The sequence below is a fragment of the Portunus trituberculatus genome, chromosome 26, assembly GCF_017591435.1.
Source record: "Portunus trituberculatus isolate SZX2019 chromosome 26, ASM1759143v1, whole genome shotgun sequence".
Taxonomy (NCBI): domain Eukaryota; kingdom Metazoa; phylum Arthropoda; class Malacostraca; order Decapoda; family Portunidae; genus Portunus; species Portunus trituberculatus.
Genome location: NC_059280.1, coordinates 5,310,143 through 5,332,642, shown reverse-complemented (window position 1 = coordinate 5,332,642; position 22,500 = coordinate 5,310,143). Strand labels below are relative to the sequence as shown.

Genomic DNA, 22,500 nt, shown 5'->3' with positions numbered 1-22,500 from the left:
CAGAGTGCCAGACAACGAGAATCAGGGAGAGGGAGGCGGGTTGTCTGCTCAACAGAACAGCCCGAGGGGCCCGCGCTGGGTGGCGTCACACATACGCATATAATATAATTAAATATAGAGGAAAATAATGCGGTGCCCCTCACAATATATATATATATATATATATATATATATATATATATATATATATATATATATATTCTCTTGTTTGCAGACGATATTGAAGGCGTGAGCAACTTCAACAAAACTGAACAATGCTGAAGTTGCTCACGCCTTCAATATCGTCTGCAAACAAGAGAATCTACTCCTGGCTACACTAATATATATATATATATATATATATATATATATATATATATATATATATATATATATATATATATATATATATATATATATATATATATATATATATATATATATATATATATATATATATATATATATATATATATATATATATATATATATATATATATATATATATATATATATATATATATATATATATATATATATATATATATATATATATATATATATATATATATATATATATATATATATATATATATATATATATATATATATATATATATATATATATATATATATATATATATATATATATATATATATATATATATATATATATAATGATTAAACAAATAAATAAGGATAGAAAAAACAAATGTCAGCCAGATAAGAAAAAGAATTATAACCAAGACAACTTTATTTCCTAACATATCATGCAAACTTCTTATCTTCATACGAAATTATAATTATTTAATTTAATCAATCTTGCGCTCATATGCCATCACTGCCACGATAGTTGTCTTTGCATTCTGGAAAGGTGTATATAAAGTTTATATTCAAGTAGTGGCCACGAGGGAGTATATCATACACTGTTAATATTTTTACATTTACTTCAGTAAAAAAGTATGTACAATAATAAGCTCTACGTATTCACTTTCAGCAGCTTGCTTAGAACTTTCCATCAACTTCATTCACAATAGTCCCTGGATTTTTTTTGTCATAACAATTCAGAGAAATTACACAAAATTACCTAGGATGTAAGGAACAAATTCTTAAATCTAAACATCCTAATAATAAAACATCCTAGAAAAATACTGTACTTTTCAGCTTCACGAGAAAAAAATATTGCGAGTTTATCATACAACGGTTAACCTACACTTATGATAAGCTTGTTCATGTCACCTCAATCTCTTTTTAGGTGTGGAACCTCTGCATCGTCTTCTTCTGCCTGAGTGTGTTGCCCGACCTCTACTTTCCTCAAAAGCTATTTTAATGATAAGATTGATAATCCCATGTTTCAAATAATTTACATACCTCATACACATTACTCCTCAATAAGTATGTACAATACATCTTTATTCAACCAGGACATCAGGGAGAAGTTTTGATGTAGAGCACAGAACAGGAAGAAGTTGGATATTGTTAACACAATAGTGATTTTCCACAATATACCTCTGTATTCACCATAAAAGGTTAAAAAGAATTAGTCAAAATTCAGGGACAAATGTCTCAACACCTCTCTTAAAAGAAATTAAGTCATAGGAAGACGGAAATACAGAAGCAGGTATGGAGTTGCAGAGTTTTCCAGTGAAAGGTATGAATGATTGAGAATACTGGTTAATTCTTGTATTAGAGAGTTGGACAGAATAAGGAAGAGGAAAAAGAAAGCCTTGTGCAGCGAGTCCGCAGGAGGAGGGGAGGCATGCAGTTAGCAAGCTCAATAGATAAGTTAGCATGAAAATAGCGATAAAAGATAGAAATAGATGCAACATTTCGGCGGTGAGAAAGAGGCTGAAGACAGTCAGTTAGAGGAGGAGACATGATGAGACGAAAAGCTTTTGATTCCACCTTATCTAATAGAGCTGTGTGAGTGGAACCCTCTTAAACATGCGAAGAGTCATCCATGCAAGGACAGATAAAGCCCTTGTACAGAGTTAGTAGTTGGAGGGACAAGAAAAACTAGCGCTTAACTTAACAAAATTTGTTTTATTAAAAGATGTGAAATGTTTAGTTTAGATTATGAGTAAAGGAGAGATCAAAGATTTTTAATGTAGAAGATGAGGACAGCTCAGTGTCATTGAAGAATGGGGGATAATTGTTTGGAGGATTGTGTCGCATTGATAGATGGAGGAATTGAGTTTTTGAAGCATTGAACACCATTAGGTTTTCTCTACCCCAGTCAGATATCTTAGAATGATCAGAAGTCAGGCGTTCTGTGGCGTCCCTGCGTGATCTGTTAACTTCATGAAGGGAAAGTCGTCTCTAAAAAGATGTGAAAAAAGTGTAGGCTGGTATCGTCAGCGTAGGTGTGGATAGGGCAATAAGTTTGGTTAAGAAGATCATTAATGAATAACAAAGAGAATGGGTGACAGGACAGAACCGTGAGGAACACCACTGTTAATATATCTGGCAGAAGATCAGTGGCCATAGAGGGCATGAAAAACATCTTTACGAAGAACTTTGATTGTAGGCATATAATAATGAGACGGAGGAGTAGATGGAGGGACAAGCCCAGAATCATCCAAGGTGGAGTTGTTTCCAAACGTTTAAGAGAAGAGTTTAGCTTTAAAGACATGTTATGGCAGTGGTGCCATCAGGATGAAATAAAGGAGGGAAAGATGAAGAAGTAAAGTTATTGGAGATGTTTTTGGCCAGAAGCCAGAAAGCTTGAGGGGATTTTGAGCTTGAAAGATTTCGATGTTTTCTATTTATAAAGGAGTTTTTGGCAAGTTTAAGAACAGACAGCATGATTTCGGACAGAAATATAAAGTTCATGAGATTCAGGCTCAAGTATCTTTTTTTTCTTTTTTTATGGGCAAACTCCCTATCATGTATAGCACGAAAACAGGCTGTGTTTAATCAAGGTTGATAAAAAGAGTGAGGAAAGTACGCCCCCATGCCAGACACTATCACCTCTGTTATGCATTCAGCACAAAGAGATGTGTCTCTGACACGAAAGCCAGGAAAAATCAGCGTAAAACCTCCTTAGGTCCCTCTAGCTGACTGAGGCAAAACGCCAGAGGCACTTCCACATGCGGAATTCTGAGGAGGGAATGGAACAATAGGACATGATACAAATATGAGATTGTGATCGGAGGAGCCCAACGGTGAAGATAGGGTAACAGCATAATCAGAAGGATTAGAGGTGAAGAAAAAGTCAAGAATGTATGGCGCATCTTCAAGACAGTCAGTAGGGTGGTGCATCAGTTGCTCTAGGTCATGCAGGATAGCAAAGTTGAAGGCTAGTTCACCACGACTGTTAGTGAAGGGAGAGGAAAGCCGAAGCTGGTGATGAACATTGAAATTTTAAAGGATGGAAATCTCTGTGTACTCTGTTTTGTTTTCCAATCCTTCTTTCCACTTTTATATGCTTTTTTTGTGCTTTTATTACTTATTTTCAACGAACTAAATCTTTTTCCAAGACTTTTTCTCAGCTCCCCTTTCAGTTAGGTTAACAGTTAACATACCAGCTGCAGTCTTCTTTCTCACTTTCATTTATATGTTCTAAGTCTTTATTAAAAGTCTTCTATCTTACGCCACTTGTTCAGTGTTCTCTTTTCAAGGTGTTTTCCACCAATACAGTTATCTATTTGTATATCATTTGCAGGAGAAACACGAACCAAAGGCAACACATTTATGAGAGAAAAAAAAAAAAAATAAAAAACGCCCACAGATGCCAGCCTGAAAACAGAGTTTAAAAGAAGTCTTACAATGAGAGGTGTTTGTACTCGGTAATCCAAGAGGCGTAGTGTTTACTGGTTGAGGCCTTGACCTCGACTGACTTCCAGAAATCAGGGAGCTCGCTTAACACTTCCGCTTGAGTCGAATGGGGCCGCGTGAATCCAACTTCGGGACAGTAGCGGGGCTTCATGAGACGGTGACATGGAAGGGGAGGTGGAGAGGTGGCAAACGAGATAGCAAGCGGAGCAGGTGATGGTAGTGGAGTATGTTTCGGGCGGGCTGTAACACTCTTCCCTTGTATTGAGATTAGTGGAAACATTCAGTGAAATCATGGCCAGGTTGTTAATGAGATCACAGTATTCCTTTATCCAGAGCTTCAAACCTCACTAGGAGTAGCTATCAGTTTGGCAGATGTTTACTGCTTCCTCCAAGCATTACCCCTGTTAGCCCTCTTTACCTCAGTTGCGTCTTCTCACCGTGTTTTCCATTCCTTGCAGCAATATCTTGTCAATGAACGAGACTCTGGAGCAGCCCCGAGAATTCTGTTGACTTAATGTTGTCTTCAAGCGCTCCAGCAAAGCTGTCTCTGACTCCCCAATCTGGTGATGCTTCCACACTTCAAATATCGTCTGCCCAACACACAAAGGTTAGTCAAGTCAACAACACTAAATAAAAATTCTCTCTCTCTCTCTCTCTCTCTCTCTCTCTCTCTCTCTCTCTCTCTCTCTCTCTCTCTCTCTCTCTCTCTCTCTCTCTCTCTCTCTCTCTCTCTCTCTCTCTCTCTCTCTCTCTCTCTCTCTCTCTCTATATATATATATATATATATATATATATATATATATATATATATATATATATATATAATATGCGACACAGCGAGTGGAAACGGAAAATTCCTTCGCTGTGTTGGAGGAGGAGAAAGAGGAGCCGGGAAGCGACGAGGTGAGGAGGGTAGAGGGGTCCCTACTCGCAGGTAAGATAATACTAATAGGTGACAGTCAGGTGAAACATTTGGAAGCGGCGTTTTGTGATAAGGACAGGAGGAGGAGGACGGGGGCAGGAATTGAGAGGATAAGTCAGAGAGAGTACTTATCCCATCTCTCTGGGATAAGTACTCAGCTAGACACGTGTGTGGCGGACGGCACCAAACCCATTGTTTTCCTCAGCGCGGGGGGAAATGACCTTTGTAAGGTAAGAAGTGAGGAGCTGTTTAGGAGATTTCAGGAGGCTTTGGCTAAAATTAGGAATAAAGATGCAATCCCTGTGGTATGCGGTGTGTTGCCAAGGAGGGGACTGGGAGGTGAATGGCTGTCCAGGGCTATTGCATTAAATTGCAGACTTGCAGATCACTGCAGGAGCAATGGATGGACGTTCATTGATAACTGGGACCGCTTTTACGGCAAAGACACCTTGTATGCCAGGGATGGAGTGCATTTATCACGCCAAGGTGTTCGGGTTCTGGCTGGAACACTTGAAGGCGAGTTAAATGCACTCCGGCGCTTTTTTCGGAGGACAGGAGACGGAAGGGGGATCGGTGATCCATAGGCAGGAAGGAATAGGCAAAGCTAGAAAAGTAACCAGCTTAGTAAACGTGAAGAATAGTTTAAAAGTGTATTACACAAACTGTAGGAGTATTTTTAAATAAGATAGATTTGCTGAGAGGAGCAGCTTGTGTTGAAAATGTTGATATAATTGCTTTAACAGAAACCTGGTTAGATATGTCAGGAAGGTATTTGATCAGGAGGTGGAAATTGATGGTTATACACTTTTTCATAAGGACAGGGAAAACAGAAGAGGGGGAGGAGTGGCCTTGTACGTCAAGGACACACTGCAATGTTGCATAAACAGCAGAATTAAGACAGACAGCAAAACAGAGTCTCTATGGGTAGATATTAAGGATGGGTCTCAATCAGTAGTAATGGGTTTAGTGTACAGGCCACCAAATGCTTCAGACCAAATAAACTCTTCCCTATGGGAGGAAATAAATAGAGCAGCCAGGTACAGTAAGGTATGTGTGGTAGGGTATTTTAACTATAGGAATGTTGATTGGAGCTTGATGGTGGGTAACAAGGAAGCAGATGAGTTCCTTTAGATCATACAGGATAATTTTTTTAAAGCAAGTCATTTTAGAACCCACTCAGGGAAATAATATTCTAGATTTAATTCTGACAAACAGGGAGGAGGCAGTTACACAGGTGGAGGTTGGAGGCCATTTAGGTAACAGCGATCACAAAGAGATACGGTATACATTGAAATGGCATGAAACTTTTAGAAAAAAAAAAAAAAAGTCCCTGACTTCAGGAAGGCTAATTTCGAGGGCTTAAGGGAGTATTTACAAATCGCTTGGCAGGGGCAAGGCAGATTTAGTCTAGTAGAAGGAAGGGGAGAGCAGAGAAAGGGGCGAGGTGCGAAGTCGGAGTGGGACGGAGAGAGAGTGAGGCGGGGAGGGGAGCTGGATTAGAACAAAGGAGAAACCTGGGTCAGCTGAGGATTGGTGAGATGTATACCGACTTCCTAAGAAAAATAAGTGACGGTCAGTTAGCCAACATTCAACAATAAAATCACGAAACAACGATCCTAAGTGGATGACAGACAGATTAAAACGATGTATAGGCCAAAAAGAGAATATATATAAGAGACTAAAGGCAGGAGATGAGGCTTTAAGGCCACTATACCATGAATTAGTAAGAACAGTTAAGCGGTTAAGGAGGAAATCTAAAAGTGAATATGAGTTGAGGGTAGCTAACCAAGCAAAGACGGACCCCAAGGGATTTTTTCAGTTATTCAAGACGAAGAGTAGAGAAGAATTAGGTCCATTAAAGACAGCAAATGGAGAAATGGCTAGTTCGCGGAAAAGATTAGTAGAATTATGAACGTGTATTCTTTAACTGTCTTCACCCAGAACACACAGGAAATCCCAGATAGCGAAGAGGTATTTAAGACAGAAGATAGTGAAAAGCTGACAGATATTCATGTAATTAAGACGATGGTAGAACAGGAGATAGATAAACTAAAGAAATTCAAGTCACCAGGACCTGATGAAATATATCCAAAGGAATGCAAGGAAGTCGTCAGCGAGCCTCTAGCGGTACTTTTTAGGACGTCACTGGAGTCAGGTGAGGTACTTACAATGTGGAGAGAAGCTAATGTGGTTCCCATATTTAAGAAGGGGGATAAAACCCTAACGTCTAATTACAGCCCTGTCAGTAATGGAATCAATAATAGAGAAAAACATTAAGGAACACCTAGACTAACACAGCTTGATAAATCACACACAACATGGAATTACGAAGGGGAAGTTGTGTCTTACAAACTTGTTGAGCTTTTATAGTGAGGTTTATGAGACGGCAGATAAGGGTGATAATTATGACATTCTATACTTAGATTTCAGTAAAGCCTTTGACAAGGTAGCTTACCAGAGGCTCTTAAAAAGGTTAAAGCACACGGTATAGAGGGTAGAATATTAGGCTGCATTAAAGCGTGGTTAGTAGTTAATGGATCTAATTCCGAGTGGGAGGAAGTAGTTAGTGCGGTCCCACAGGGCTCAGTTTTAGGGCCATTATTATTTCTAATATATATCAACGACTTGGATAGTGGAATTTATAATGGTATCAGTAAATTTGCGGACGACACAAATATAGGTAGATTAATTAATTAGGTCCGATTCAGATGCCAAGGCTTTGCAGGCTGACTTGGATAGGATGAAAGAATGGACAGATAGATGGCTAATGCAGTTCAATATTAACAAGTGCAGGGTGCTGAGCGTGGGTAGAGATAATCCAAGCAATAGGTACACGATAGATAACGTGGCACTAGGAAGTTCCAAGTATGAGAAAGATTTAGGAGTCATAGTTAGCTCTGATCTCGGTACAAGGAAGCAATGTATTGAGGCCAGAAATAAGGCGAATAGAGTATTAGGTTTCATCTTTAGAAGTGTTAAAAGCAGGAGTCCTGAAGTAATACTAAAATTATACTTGGCGCTGGTCAGGCCACATCTTGACTATGCGGTACAATTCTGGTCCCCACTTCACAGGAAGGACATAGCTCAATTGCAGTCAGTGCAAAGGAGGATGACTAAAAGATACAGGGAATGAGGATATTCCTATGAAGAGAGACTGGAAAAACTTAATCTGCATTCCTTAGAGACGTAGGTTAAGAGGAGACCTGATAGAAGTATTTAAGTGGTATAAGGGTTTCAACAAAGGGGACATGAATGTAGTGCTTAGGATCAATAGCGGGGACAGAACCAGAAATAATGGGTTTAAACTTGAAAAATTCAGGTTTAGGAAAGAAATGGGAAGGAATTGGTTTTCAAACAGTGGTTGATGAGTGGAACAGTCTCAGTGGGTATGTAGTCAGAGCTGAGTCAATAGGGAGCTTTGAAAGAAGGTTAGATAAATTCATGGATGGGGAAGATAGATGGAAATAGTAAGATAAGTACACTGGGACTGCCTCGTATAGGCCTGGCGGCCTCTTGCAGGTTCCCTCCTTTCTTGTGTTCTTATATATATATATATATATATATATATATATATATATATATATATATATATATATATATATATATATATATATATATATTTATATATACGCATTGGTGACATGATCTTGGAAAGATAGTTTGAGATACGTGACGAACTAGCTTTCCAAGGTCATATTAGCTATCAGGTGAGGAAAGTAATAACAACTCTGTTACATGAATATACTGCAGATTTAACCTTTAGACTATTTTTGTTAATGCAAATACTATTGGATCTCTTAGGAAACAGGATTTCAAAATTTTGTATAAAGCCAAGACATTATCTGAATTAATGATTGCTGAATCACTTTGTATTCATAGACATAAGCCTAGACTTAATTGTCAAGAAGCATCCATTCACTTATCTGTAATTCTATAGTTTAATATCCACGTCACTTCCTTTTGTTTTTGTTTTTTACTTTTAGGCTCTTTGGTTCTAATTTCTTATATATATATATATATATATATATATATATATATATATATATATATATATATATATATATATATATATATATATATATATATATATATATATATATATATATGTGTGTGTGTGTGTGTGTGTGTGTGTGTGTGTGTGTGTGTGCGATGTAACCGTTAAGGGGAGAGCAGGTATGATTCGGACGCTGGGATTGTACGTCAATCACGTTTTCCATAAAGCGTATTGGTCCTAGGTTCACGAGACTGCTTGGGTGTACGAGTCGTTGTTTACCCAGATCACGCGGAACCTCCAATCCGTGACCGCTGTTCTTTTCGATGTAGGTAAAAATTTATGTTCTTATCTTCGTGTGTATTAATTCCATTGTATATCGAAAGTTATCACTCTATGAATATGTCAAGAACCGGTAGTGTATGTCACTATGGTAAAACAGTGATGCATTACGAAAATATTACCGTAAGCGAAGGCGGCGCGATGTTGACGCTAGATGTATGTGTGTGTGTGTGTGTGTGTGTGTGTGTGTGTGTGTGTGTGTGTGTGTGTGTGTGTTGCTTTTGTTGTTTTAAAAGCATAAGATGATTGCGACACTCTGGGAAGGGGATGCATCGGACTTGTTCTATGCATTGTCTGTGATTAAAAAAATGTAAATGATAAAACAAAGTGAATTAAAATTTGCTGCATTAACTCGGATACATGTTATTTTTTCATTATAATCACTCTTTGCGAATGTAAAAGAAGGAGGAGCCATAATTCTGGAGATGTAAATTCTAGTATTCATTTTTATCTTTATTGTTTTGCATGAAATAAAAGCATATCTTACGTGATATTTTTGTAGTTGAAAACAAAAAAATGTCTTAAAAGTGATTCTGAGGGAGATAGGTCGTGCCAGTTCTTCCTCCCTTCCTAAACTACCTTGCCTTGGTAGTTACTATACGCTCTGCCGGCTTCGTTATCCCCCCCAGTCCGGTTCTTGTTAAGTTTTGGATCTCCGGTACCATGAGGCTTCGGTACCATGAGGCTTTGCTACTGGCCTTGGCTCCTCCCTTTCCGAGGCTACGATTGGATCCGTGTTTTGAAACCAGGACAGACACCAGCACACCGTCCCTTGGTGAACACCTCGTCTCTCTTCAAGCTGGTTCCTCGTCTCACCGGAAAAGCAGCCAGCCTGGGCTCCTGCTGCTTCTCTCCATACCTCCATCTGCTACCGCTGTTGTCTCCCTGCCGCACTTCAGCTTCTGGACTTCACCTCCCGACTTACTGCTGAATGGATCTTCACTAGTGCACCCAACCCCGGTGACTTAGCACGCCGTCTCCTTGCACACGACAGCAATGGTTCGGTTGTTTATCATATCGTCTCTTTGGTGTTAATACACTCATTCTGTTTTGTATTATTTTCCTTTCCAAAAGGGCTAGTCCAATTATTCCTGGCTTAACATCATATATTTTGAGGGCGAGAGATCGTGGCCTCCCGTTTGTTCTCAGTGATATTCGTAGGTTTGTTAGCAAATTCAAACTACGTAATGATAATAGGTGTTAAGTAACGAAAGTAACCGAACTATTCCTCCTCTATGACCGAACCATCACCATGATTAAGGATGTCTCGGACTATTTAGAAACTTGTCTTTCAGCCGCTACTGCTAAATACTCAAAGGAGTTACTAGTGTGATATATTGATAGTGAAGAAACAAAGGACGATGGATTACTTTGACATCAATAGCATTATTCTATTTTGTTGCTTAGGTCTTTTTTTTGTTAAAAAGAAGTGTCCTAATCATACCGGCTCTCCCCTACGCTATAAGAAGCTGTGTGTGTGTGTGTGTGTGTGTGTGAGCAAGTCTGTCAGTAGGCCATTTATTTTAGTTACCTCACCTTAAATTTCCTTTCTATGCTGTAGATGAATGTGACAGCAGCGCCGTGCAGTAAACCCACCCCGAGCTGTTTGGCACGACTGCACTTGTTGTAGCCATGGGAGCACAGCTTAGGTCGATAGTTCCACTCGCACCCGAGCTGGTACAGTTGCTGTGCTGTGGTCTGACAGTGAAGAGAGGTGTGAGTTAAGAGAATATTTAGTATATATCTGTAATTAAGGCCTCTATTCTGCTGCAATTCTGCACCACACCTCAACCTGAAGAAACCAATGGGTTTTGAGTGTTTTTCTATTGATTATACATCATCAACATGGACCTCTCATGGGAACCTGTGACTGTTGGAAATAGTTGTAGTAAAGTAACAAAGCGTTCCTGATAAGCCTAAATAGTACTAAATAGTCCATTACTGTATTACTCTGAGAACCAACACTTTTTTCTGTCTTTCTTGAACCTACATTTTTCAAGCTTTAACCCCTTATTTCTTGTTCAGTCGTAGTTAGTTGATCCTGATCATTTTGCTCTCTATATCTTAAAAACATATTAAGTTCCATCTTAACCTACCTATATCCCTTTAAGGAATTATGTATCTAATAGTTTCAATCTTGTTCCTTAAGGAAGACCTCTTATTCCCTAATTCTTTCCTAGTCATTCTTCATTTTTCTTTGCACTGATTGTAAAAGATCTATTAATATAAAGAGCAACATAGTCTAGATAAAGCCACAATAGACTCAAATCCCACTAAATATAGCTTGAGGGCTTCTATCTTGAATGCCTCTAGAAAAATTCCTAATACCTGATATACTTTATTCTTGGCTTCTATCCATTTTTTTTTTCTTAGACGGAGGTCAAAGCTGACTTTAACTCATAAATTCGTGTTTTCTTTGAACTCGTCAAGCTGCTTTGTTTATTGTGTACATAAGGTGCGGGTGTCTTACCTACGCTCATAATTTTGACCTTGTTATTGTTAACCCCTTCAGTACTGGAACGCTTTTTTTTACCATGTGTTATGGGTATGATTGGACGATTTTACTTGCATTAGGAAGAGTCTATGATGGTCAGAAGATTAATGGCCAGAATCTTCATTATCTTAATCCCCAGATAAAATTCTCAAGTTATAGAAAATCGCCAAATAGTAACCAGAATGAATATGGAAACACGTCCTGGTACTGAAGGGGTGAAACATATGCATCTGTCTTTCCATTCGTTCATTTTATTCAACGGTACGTAGAAGGCGATAACATTCAAATTTCATACAATCAATCTGTTCTTATTTTCAATAAAATCTCTAACGTTTCTGCTAATCACATACATGAAAATATAATACATATGAAAACAACAATGGTCTGAAAACTGGTCCTGGTTGGTATCCCTCTAATCATTTGACCCCACTTGGCTTTAGAGTTATTTATCAGAGCTGGGTGCAGATCTATTATTTTTTTCAAGTGCAACTTTGACTTAGCAACTTTGATGCCGGATCTGGTGAGTCTGTTACTTTCCGAATGTTTTTTGGCTTGCGAGGTCTACTTGTCTGCCACGGACGCTCGCCTACGCACAGGCTGACAATTGGGAGTTAGGGGAACCGGGAGTATTACCGAAGCGACGGTGTAAGATCGGCCTGCCGACCAGCGTCTCTCTCTCTCGACTAGCAGTCGTTGCGATGGGACGTGTTTTTCCGCGCTTTGCCAGTACTCCCTGTATACAAGTGTTCTGGATCCACTGAGTGACTTCTCAAGTATTTCAATATGGACAGTGGAATGTTGAAAATTCTACTTGAAACCCATGAAAATGCTTACAAGAACACACTTGAAATATTTACGAAGAAAATGGATGAGAAGTTTGGATCACTCACAAAAAGCGTGAATGACCTGTCAAGGAGCCTGGAATTCACCCAAAGTGAGGTCGACGAGCTGAGACACCAAGTGAAACAGCTTGAATGAGCAGAAAGAGAGTACCAAGAAAGAATAACGAACTTATCTGAAGAATTGCAAGATAAAAACGATCGCTTGGACGAATTGGAAGAAAGGTGCAACTAACAAGAAGACTACAGTCGCAGAAACAACTTGCAAGTTATTGGAATTGAAGAACGTGAAGCCGAAACATGGGAACAAACTGCAGTAAAAGTCTCCAAACTACTTGAAGAGAAATTACAGCTGCCGAACCTGGAACTGGAAAGAGCTCACCGGGTTGGTCACCGAACGGACCATCGTCATCGACCCATCATAGCTCGATTCACAAAGTTTTGCGATCGGGTGGCAGTCCTGAGAAATGCTGTGAAGCTTCGAGGGACAAAGATATTCCTTAATGAAGATCTATGTGCAGCTTCACAAAACATCAAGAAGCAGAAAATGCCCTTGCTGAAACAAGCTCAAAGCGAGGGAAAAATAGCATACTTCCGACACACCAAGCTAATCATTAATGAAAGGCAAAGTACAAGGACGTTGACTGGATCCGGTGCTGCTAGTCAACTAGCCATCTCCGTAGCTTCGGATGCTGCGGGGAGGATGAATGGAGCTTCTGCTTTTGCTGGTGGTGAATCACTCCGCTCCGACGCTTCACTCGGCGCTGGGCTGGTGGAGGGAGCGGTTGCTGTTAGTGAACCACTCCGCTCCGATGCCTCAGTTGGTGCTAGTCGGATGGATGGTGACGAAGGTGCCAGTGCTGATGAACCACTCCACTTCAGTACTCTACGTGGTGCGAAGAGGGTAAACAGTGAAGCTGCAGTAGGAGGACCACACAACATCGAGGTTTCACCCAGTTCTACGACTACTGCTGGGGCCTCTACTCGTGCTGTTGACACTGATGGAGAGGACAGTGCCTCGAGTACTACAGGAAAGAGGGTGACACCGAAGCCACCAACACAATCAAAAGGAACTAAGAAAAGGTCAACAAGGCCTAAGAGACAGTAAGGTTAAAAACTGTAATGACTCCTACTCACTTTCTTAGTCATGGGATTAATTTATTTTCCCTTTTTCACAATTAGATAATGATATTTTTTTGAAGCTATGAATTCAGCATGAATTTCCACTTAATGTAATTGATAACCTGTCTTATAATCCTTTTATGGAAAGTGAATTTACAAACTCAGTTGACAATTACCTTGTTAGATACTTCAAAGAACCTAAGTGTAATTATTGTTTTTCCATAAATGCCAGTAACAAGCATTGTTCAAGTAGGGAGTTGAAAATGTTATCATATAACATAAGTAGCTTGCCACTACATTTTGATACTTTTCAGGATCAGTGCCTTAATTCTATTAATGTTACTTTTGATATATTAGGATTTTGTGAAACTAGATTAAGTGACCATTTATCTTTTTTGTATAATATTTGCTCCTATGATACGTTTTTTTTCAGAATAAGGGTACAAGTGGTGGTGGGTTAGCTATTTATTTGCATACCAGATTTCAAGGTAAGATACTTCAGAATTTTTCTCTACAACTGCCCCATATAGAAACATTATTCTGGAAGTCACAGGGCCATGCAAGTTTTTAATAGGAATGACATATAGATCCCCCAATGCCAATGTTGCTGAATTCCTCAAATCCTTTGGTGATATTATAGATTCAATAACATCTGCACATGCTCTGTGTTATGTAATGGGCGATTTTAATCTCAATTTACTCAAACATAATGAAAGCAATGTGACCTCATTAATTTAATGTATTCACTCCTATTTTTTCCTGTAATAACAAAACCTACAAGAGTGACACAAACATGAGCTTCCATCATAGACCACATCTGGACTAACAATTCACAAAATTATGAGACAAGTGGCACAAGTGATCATTTTCCTATTTTTGCAAAATTTAATATGCCTGACAGTCCTTCAAATCAGAATAGAGTGGTAATGAAAAAAAGAATATATAGTAATAATGCAATTGATTCATTTAAAGCAGAGCTGTTAAACTTTAACTGGCAAACAGACATGACTGGCCAAGTCAACAATGATTTTGATTCCTATATGAAAACTTTTCTAACATTATATGATAAACATTTCCCTGTTAAAGAATATACGAAAAAAAGAGAAACACGCATCTAAACCATACATCACTGAAGCAATAAAGACATCTATCAAACATCGCAATAAGCTACAAAACTTTACGCAAAGTGGCCTTTAACTTACGGAACAGAATTTAAGAGATATAGAAATATTCTAACAACTGTAATAAGAACAGCAAAGGAGAACTATCATAAATCAACAATAAAAGAAAATGCTGGAAACACTAAGCGAATATGGGAAATTATTAACAATCTAATGGGAAGGAATCATAAAAATAATCAGGCATCTTTTATATCAGAGGGAAAAATTATTTCTGATAATCATATAATTGCTAATAGATTTAATAACTATTTTTGTAGTATTGCCAGTAATTTAGCACAAAACATAGATGAATCAGCAATATCATTTGAAAGCTTTTTACCTCAACCTGTGTTATTTTCATTCTATCTCCGACCATCAACCTGTCAAGACATTTCTAATGTGATTTTTAACCTTAAAGTAACAGCCCCAGGGTATGATGATATCAGTTTAAAAGTAATAAAAGCATGCGATGAAGTCATTACTCCTTTTCTTGAATATATAATTAACAAATCATTTACAGAAGGATGTTTTCCAAACCATTTACAGATTGCAAAAGTAATTCCAATATTAAAAAAGGGCGATGCTTCACAGATGTCTAACTACAGACCTATATCTATTCTCCCAACTTTAAGTAAAATTTTTGAAAAACTAGTAGCAAAAAGATTAATGGACTATTTAATACAACACTCGCTTTTGATTAATGAACAATATGGTTTCCGGCCAAATTTTTCAACAGAATTAGCAATACACCACCTCTGCCAAAACATATATAATACATTAGACAATAAGATGCATCAACTAACCATTTTCTGTGATCTATCCAAAGCATTTGACACCATCAATCACTCAATATTATTGAAGAAATTGTCAAGATATGGTATTCGGGGACCAGCATATCAATGGTTTGAAAGTTATCTGAGTCATAGGAAGCAGTACACTGTATTCAACAACACTTCATCATCCTACCAAAACATTACTTATGGTGTTCCACAAGGATCAGTTCTTGGGCCCTTATTATTCTTAATTTTCATTAATGATATAACCTTGTCCACTAAAAAGCTTAAATTTTTGCTTTTCGCAGATGATACCAACATCTTTATCCAGGGTAATAATCTAATCACTTTGTGTAACACTTTAAATAATGAACTAATCCACGTTGTGAACTGGCTGAACAGCAACAAATTAACACTAAATATAAATAAAACCTATTACATGCTATCACATCCACACATGACACATCCACAACACATCAATATTAGAATCAACAATCTAACAATCAAATCTGTACAGGAGGTTAAATTTTTAGGCATCACTATTGACAATAGGTTAAGGTGGGACAAACACATAGAGGATGTTAAAAATAAATTATCTAAAATAACAGGAATTCTATATAGGATAAGAAATTTATGTGATACAGATTGTTTGAAACAAATATACTTGTCATTAGCTTATCCGTATCTAATGTATTGTTCAGCCATTTGGGGAGGTGCTTATAAAACTTGTACTGATCAATTATTTGTTTCACAAAAAAAGATAATTCGTGTAATATCCCACAACAGTAAATACGACCACACAGACCCAATATTTAAAGAACTCAAGCTTTTGAAACTGCATGACATAATTCAGTACCAGACAGCACTATTCGTATACAAGGCTCTTAATTCATATTCAACAGACTGTGGTTTTCAGTACATGCCCCACAACATCCTAACCAGACAAGCTAATCACCTCATGTTACCATTATGTAGAACCTCTCATGCCCAGCATAGTGTTCTTACCCGAGGCACCAAGATCTGGAACCAACTCCCTGACACCCTCAAAACTAGACCTGTAAACTCATTTAAATTGCAATTAAAAGAAAAATTAAGAAATAATAAAATTTTTCACTATTAGCAACAAAATCGTAAATGTATTGTTTTTCATGTTCTTATTGTCATCCATTATTTTTAGCATTATTTCTTAACAGTTCTGAATTGCGTATTACTAATAAATAATTTTCATTGTAATTATATTAACATTGTTTACTCCTGTTTTTTTTTTTTTGTCTTCAACATGCTTGTTTTTGGTTACCTAGTTTTATAATTGTTATCATTAATATATGAATACTGTGATTAATACTCCTAATGCAAATTTATTTAAAATTTGTATTACTTATTACTGTTATTATGATTATTATTATTACAGTAATATATTGATATTATCATTATTATTATTACTACTACTATTTCCATTTTTATTATTACTATTTCTATTATTTATTATTATTATTATTATCATTTACTTATTATTATTTTTTTTTGTTATTGATAATTTGTTACTACCTTATTAATATTTACTATATCTAGTAACTTATATAGTTAAAGGTTACGTCTGCTTTATATATTATTTCTTATATTGAAACAATGTCCATAAAAGACCCACGGCTCAATGGACATAGGCTTTATCAACTTGTGTATGTTACATTATTTTTAATACAAATGGCCAATAAAGATTCTCTCTCTCTCTCTCTCTCTCTCTCTCTCTCTCTCTCTCTCTCTCTCTCTCTCTCTCTCTCTCTCTCTCTCTCTCTCTCTCTCTCTCTCTCTCTCTCTCTCTCTCTCTCTCTCTCTCTCTCTCTCTCTCTGACTTATTTTCTAAGTCAATCAGGCACACAAGGTCAATCGGAGGCCACTCAAGCCAGTAGCATGCGAGGAGGGCAAGAGATTGGTTTGTCCTTGTGATTAACTCCTCCAAGAAGGAGGTTACAAGAACCTTACCGTTTATTTCTAGTATAACTTTCCACTTTATATAAGGAGTGGCACTTCAATAGGCCTTTTTTGTTGCTTTTATTCCCCGTAGCCTGTTTCCTTATTGAAAAGTATTAAAGTAAACACAAGTGAAATCCACAGCTTCCTCCCACCCGTTACAGTACTCTTATAGTGTCAGTGGTAACAACATTAGTAAAAATATTGTCAGTGATAACAGCGGTTACTACTCTACGGGAAGAGGTGACGCATTGGATAAGGTGGTGAGCGTGGGATCGGGCAGACGTCCATGCGTAGGTTCGAATACCACCGCATACTGCTTTGAAGCTATGCCATTTGTCGAGTGGTTTAAAGTTATCTACATGTCACCATGATAGCCAGGTTCTAGGTGGTTACATCAAAGATGCGCTTGGGTCCTAATATGGGTACCACTGTAAATAAAAAGTGCCTGCGCCACTAACGGACGGAAGCATAACAGCACTTCCTACATAAACTCAAGTATGTCTACAGGCGCTATAGACCATAACATAAAAAAAAGCGACAGTAACAACAGGTGTGAACGATACTGGCGTCAGTGGTGCAAATAGTAATGGCAATAAGTCTATAGCATCTATTATTTGAAGCAGTGCTAGTAGCAGTATTGACAATGACAACAACAGTAGCAGCGGCCGCAATAGTAATGATATGAGTGTTGTGGCTGGGCGGCATGGACTCACCTTATTACTGAAGAGAATGTTGAGAATATCCTGGTCTGGGAGCGTCAGTTTTCTCTTGTATTTGTCCACAATGCGCATAATGTTCTCCGTCCAGCCGCCTTCGTAGCCCCGAACCCTGGTGAGGTTCATCACGAGGACCCCAGAGTTGAGGCCACTTGACCCATACGTGGGGAACTGTACTGCCACCAAACATACGCATACGCTTGCGCGCACACGTGCACACACGTGCGCGCGCACACACACACACACACACACACACACACACACACACACACACACACACACACAGAGAGAGAGAGAGAGAGAGAGAGAGAGAGAGAGAGAGAGAGAGAGAGAGAGAGAGAGAGGGAGAGAGAGAGAGAGAGATGGTTTATTGATAATGGAAAAAAATATCACACAGGAATGAATAAACTAATTTAATAAAGCAAAGAATGAATTGAAAAAATATAACATCTATAAGAATTTAGAACAGCGATGCATGATTACGAAGTTGAAAATGTTATCTCTTGACTTAAAGAACACAAAATAAACTGAGTAAAATAAAAAAAAAAAGTCAACAAAGACTTAATCTTCTTACTGACATAAAACCAAGGTAAAAAAAATACAACGAATTTATACATGAATAATTATATCACTAGAATAAAATGTAGAATATGTGTGTGTGTGTGTGTGTGTGTGTGTGTGTGTGTGTGTGTGTGTGTGTGTGTGTGTTTTGTAGGAGAGAAGGCCAGCCAAAGGAAACACAATGTTAAAAAAAAATATATTACTTCACGTAGGTTTTTACATATGCCACGGTATTATTCAGCTCGAATAAAATAAATGTTCAGTATTTCTATGTGCACGAAAACATATGTAAAGCACTCGAGCATTAGTATTTAATGCTTTACGAGGCATCATGTCGATGCGCGCTTGTTTGTGAGTGCGGTTCCTGACAATATAGCCTCAGGGCGACACTCACGCCATACGCTTCGTGACGTGAAAACGCAGGAAAGCGGTGAATAAGGTACATATCTTATTTTGAAGTTTATACCAAATGTAACAGTGCCAAATTGATTGCATAATGTATTTTATAGCTTGTGCAATATTCTGAAATTGTTTTATACCAGCGAATAGTGTTATTATTTGAGAAATTGAGGGAGAACTTTGTCCACAGTTCTTACGGTCAAGTCATCAATAAACTGTCGGAGGGAAATACTGCTTTTCTTCTATCCTACGATGATGGCTGTGATCAGTAAAAACAAACCACCCAGTGAGTCACTAGAGAACATGCGCGTGGCCACAGAAAAGGCCCACTTGTTGCTGGTTCTCTAAAAAATAAGAAGGGTTATCCAAAATTAGGGAGCAAATGTCTTGACACCTCACTCTTAAAAGAAGTCAAGTCGTAGGAAGATGGAAATATAGAAACAGGCAGGGAGTTCCAGAATTTACCAGTAAAAGGTATGAATGATTGAGAGTACTGGTTAACTCTTGCGTTAGCGAGTTGGACAGAAAAGGAATGAGAGGAAGAAGAAAGCCTTGTGCAGCAAGGCCGTATGAGGAGGGGAGACACGCAATTAGCAAGATCAGTAGAACAATTAGCATGAAAATAGCGATGAAAGATTGAAAGATTGAAAGATAAGTAACATTTCGGCGGTGAGAAAGAAGCTGAAGACAGTCAGAGGAGGGGAGTCCATGAGACATTCCACCCTATCTAATAAAACTTTGTGAGTGGAACACCATCCCCCTCCCAAACATGCGAAGAGTACTCCATACAGGGGCAGATAAGGCCCCTGTACAGATAAAGCAGTTGGAGGAGCGAAAAAACTGGCGGAGACGCCGCAGAACGCCTAACTTCATAGAAACTGCTTTAGCAAGAGGTGAGATGTGAAGTTTCCAGTTAAGGTTAAGAGTAAAGGACAGACCGAGGATATTCAGTGTGGAAGAGGGAGACAGTTGAGTGTCTTTGAAGAAGAGGGGATAGTTGTCTGGAAGGTTGTGTTGAGTTGATAGATATGTAGAGGAACTGAGTTTATGAGGCATTGAAAAGTACTAGATTTTCTCCGCCCCAATCGGAAATCTTAGAAGGATCAGAAGTCAGGCGTTCTGTGGCGCCCCTGCGTGATCTGTTGAAATCCTGAAGCGTTGGAAATCTCTGAAATGACGTGGAAAGATGTAGGATGGTATCATCAGCGTAGGAGTGGATAGGGCAAGAAGTTTGGTTAAGAACATCATTAATGAATAATAGAAAGAGAGTGGGTGACAGGACAGAACCCTGAGGAACACCACTATTAATAGCTTTAGGAGAAGAACAGTGGCCGTCTACCACAACAGCAATAGAGCGGTCGGAAAGGAAACTTGATATAAAGTTGCAGAGAGAAGGATAGAAAAGTAGGAAGGCAGTTTGGAAATCAAAGCTCTATGTCAGACTCTATCAAAAGCTTTTCTTTTGTCTAATGAGACAGCAAAATTTTTCACTGAAATCTCTGAAAGAGGATGACCAAGACTCAGTAAAGAAAGTCAGAAGATCACCAGTAGAGCGACCTTGACGGAAACCATACTTGTGATCAGATAGAAAATTGTGAAGCGACAGATGTTTAAGAATCTTTCTATTGAGGATAGATTCAAAAATTTTAGACAAGCAAGAGATGAAATCTATAGGACGGTAGTTAGAGGTAGTTGACGAACAGACTTGGCATGATTCCGGGCAGAAATATAAAGTGCGTGAGATTCAGGAGATGGAAGGCTCAACTACCTTTTGTAGACAACCTCTCTATCATGTATAGCACGAGAACAGGCTGAGTTAAACCAAGGTGTAGAAGGTTTAGGCTAAGAAAAAGAATGAGGAATGTACGCCTCCACGCCAGATACTATCACCTCTGTTACGCGTTCAGCCCGCAGCATAATACCTCCTCAGGTCTCCCCAGCTGGGAGAGGCAAAACTACTACTACTACTACTACTGCTACTACTACTACTACTACTACTGTTATTACTACTGCTATTACTAAGTGTACTCACAATTTTGAAATGCCGGCCGTAGTAATAGAGGCAGGGCGCGATGCCAATGACCTGGTAGGGATTGAAGTCGTACAATGTGCGCCACAGCATCTCCGGGGGCTTGAGAAAGAGCGTATCCGTGTCCAGGAATACAACAGCGTCCTTGTCTTCGAGGGTCTGTGCCAGAAACAGCTTTCCTGTGGCGCAGGGCCTAAATAAATTCTTCATCTTCTCCGTACCGGGCGGGTAGAACACTTGCTTGTACTTGCTGAACGCTATGCGTTGTCTGAGCATGTAACAGAATACACTGTTGGTTGATTGGTTCGTGGGGAAAGGGATAGAAAGGAAGATGAAACAAAGGAAAAAGGGTAAGCAGAGTAGATGCATGAAAATCAGTAGTTGCCTTATTTGATAAGAAACCCCGATGATATTAAATATGTCTTCATACTTGGACGTTTACTATACTGTCTATACATATCCTTAAGAGTAATGTTGACAGTCCAATAATCTAAAAGAAAAAAAGTATAATAACCCAAAGGTCATGCAGGAAGCACCGGCCTACATGCGTCAGTCCCCAGACGAAACATGCCTACCTAAGAGAATATCCATCTGTCATTTTCATTTATATATATATATATATATTTTTTTTTAACTCGATTGATTCACCACTAACAGTCTCAATATACTTTGATTTCATACGTCTGCCACTCTATCAAGGAACCAGTTCCTCCGTATCACTGCTGAGAGATGTCAATTCCTGAGTAGAGCAGACAACCCTTGGGCAGTTTTCCTTATACCTGTCAGATGCCCACATCATAAGTGAAATATGAGAAATATGAAGAAACAAGAAATAAAGAATTATGGATGTATGATAGTTCGCCAGTATGCGGTGTGTAGCCGTATCCAGCCATAAAAGAGATTAGGAAGGGCAGGAAGGTCAAAAGGAAACATTTAATGACCCAGGCCAGTTGACCCAGGGCAGTCCGGGCTGATATATATAGCCCAGGTCAGGTAAACATTCTGTGGTGGTGTTGTCGTTCTTGGATGTTGTTGATACCACACGTGGAGTTCACGTGAGCTTGTACTTGATTGGTGAACGGTACATTTTGAGGGGCGTGTTGTGTGGGTCAAGACACGCCCCATAAGTTCCTGAAGGAAATTGTAGAGGATTGGGGCAGAGAGAGAGAGAGGAAGCAGAGAGGACAACCGCGGCTCTAAGCGGGCCACCCTCGGCTGCATAGCTGAGGGCGGCGTTTTGTACTTCATATATAACCAGTAAGTGGAGCTATAAGTTGCAATGCAGCCTTTTGAGGTAAATTAGAATGGAGGAGGAATCATGATAGGAGGTTTAGGTATTATTTTAGTATGTATTTATGTGTTTGTATTTTGGTTCATAATGACGTCGTTATATACTTGCGTTTTCATTTATGAGTAAAGGAT

The 22,500-nt window shown here is 38.6% G+C and overlaps 1 protein-coding gene across 3 annotated transcripts in view; it reads right to left on the bottom strand.

Annotated features, from left to right (window-relative positions):
• Window positions 1-3,931: 3,931 nt before the first annotated feature.
• Window positions 3,932-22,500, bottom strand: part of LOC123509313 (glucoside xylosyltransferase 2-like) — a 70,866-nt gene continuing 52,297 nt past the window's right edge. The window contains exons 6-9 of one of the 3 annotated variants that reach the window (XM_045263538.1): window positions 21,082-21,346; window positions 18,087-18,260; window positions 10,548-10,709; window positions 3,932-4,346 (exon numbers count right to left, since the gene is read on the bottom strand). In XM_045263538.1, the coding sequence (XP_045119473.1) occupies window positions 4,176-4,346; window positions 10,548-10,709; window positions 18,087-18,260; window positions 21,082-21,346 (772 nt within the window). In that variant the 3' untranslated portion in view covers window positions 3,932-4,175. Of the gene's footprint in view, window positions 4,347-9,287; window positions 9,992-10,547; window positions 10,710-18,086; window positions 18,261-21,081; window positions 21,347-22,500 lie in introns of those variants that run through there. The other 2 variants (XM_045263540.1, XM_045263541.1) reach the window with 2 other exon arrangements.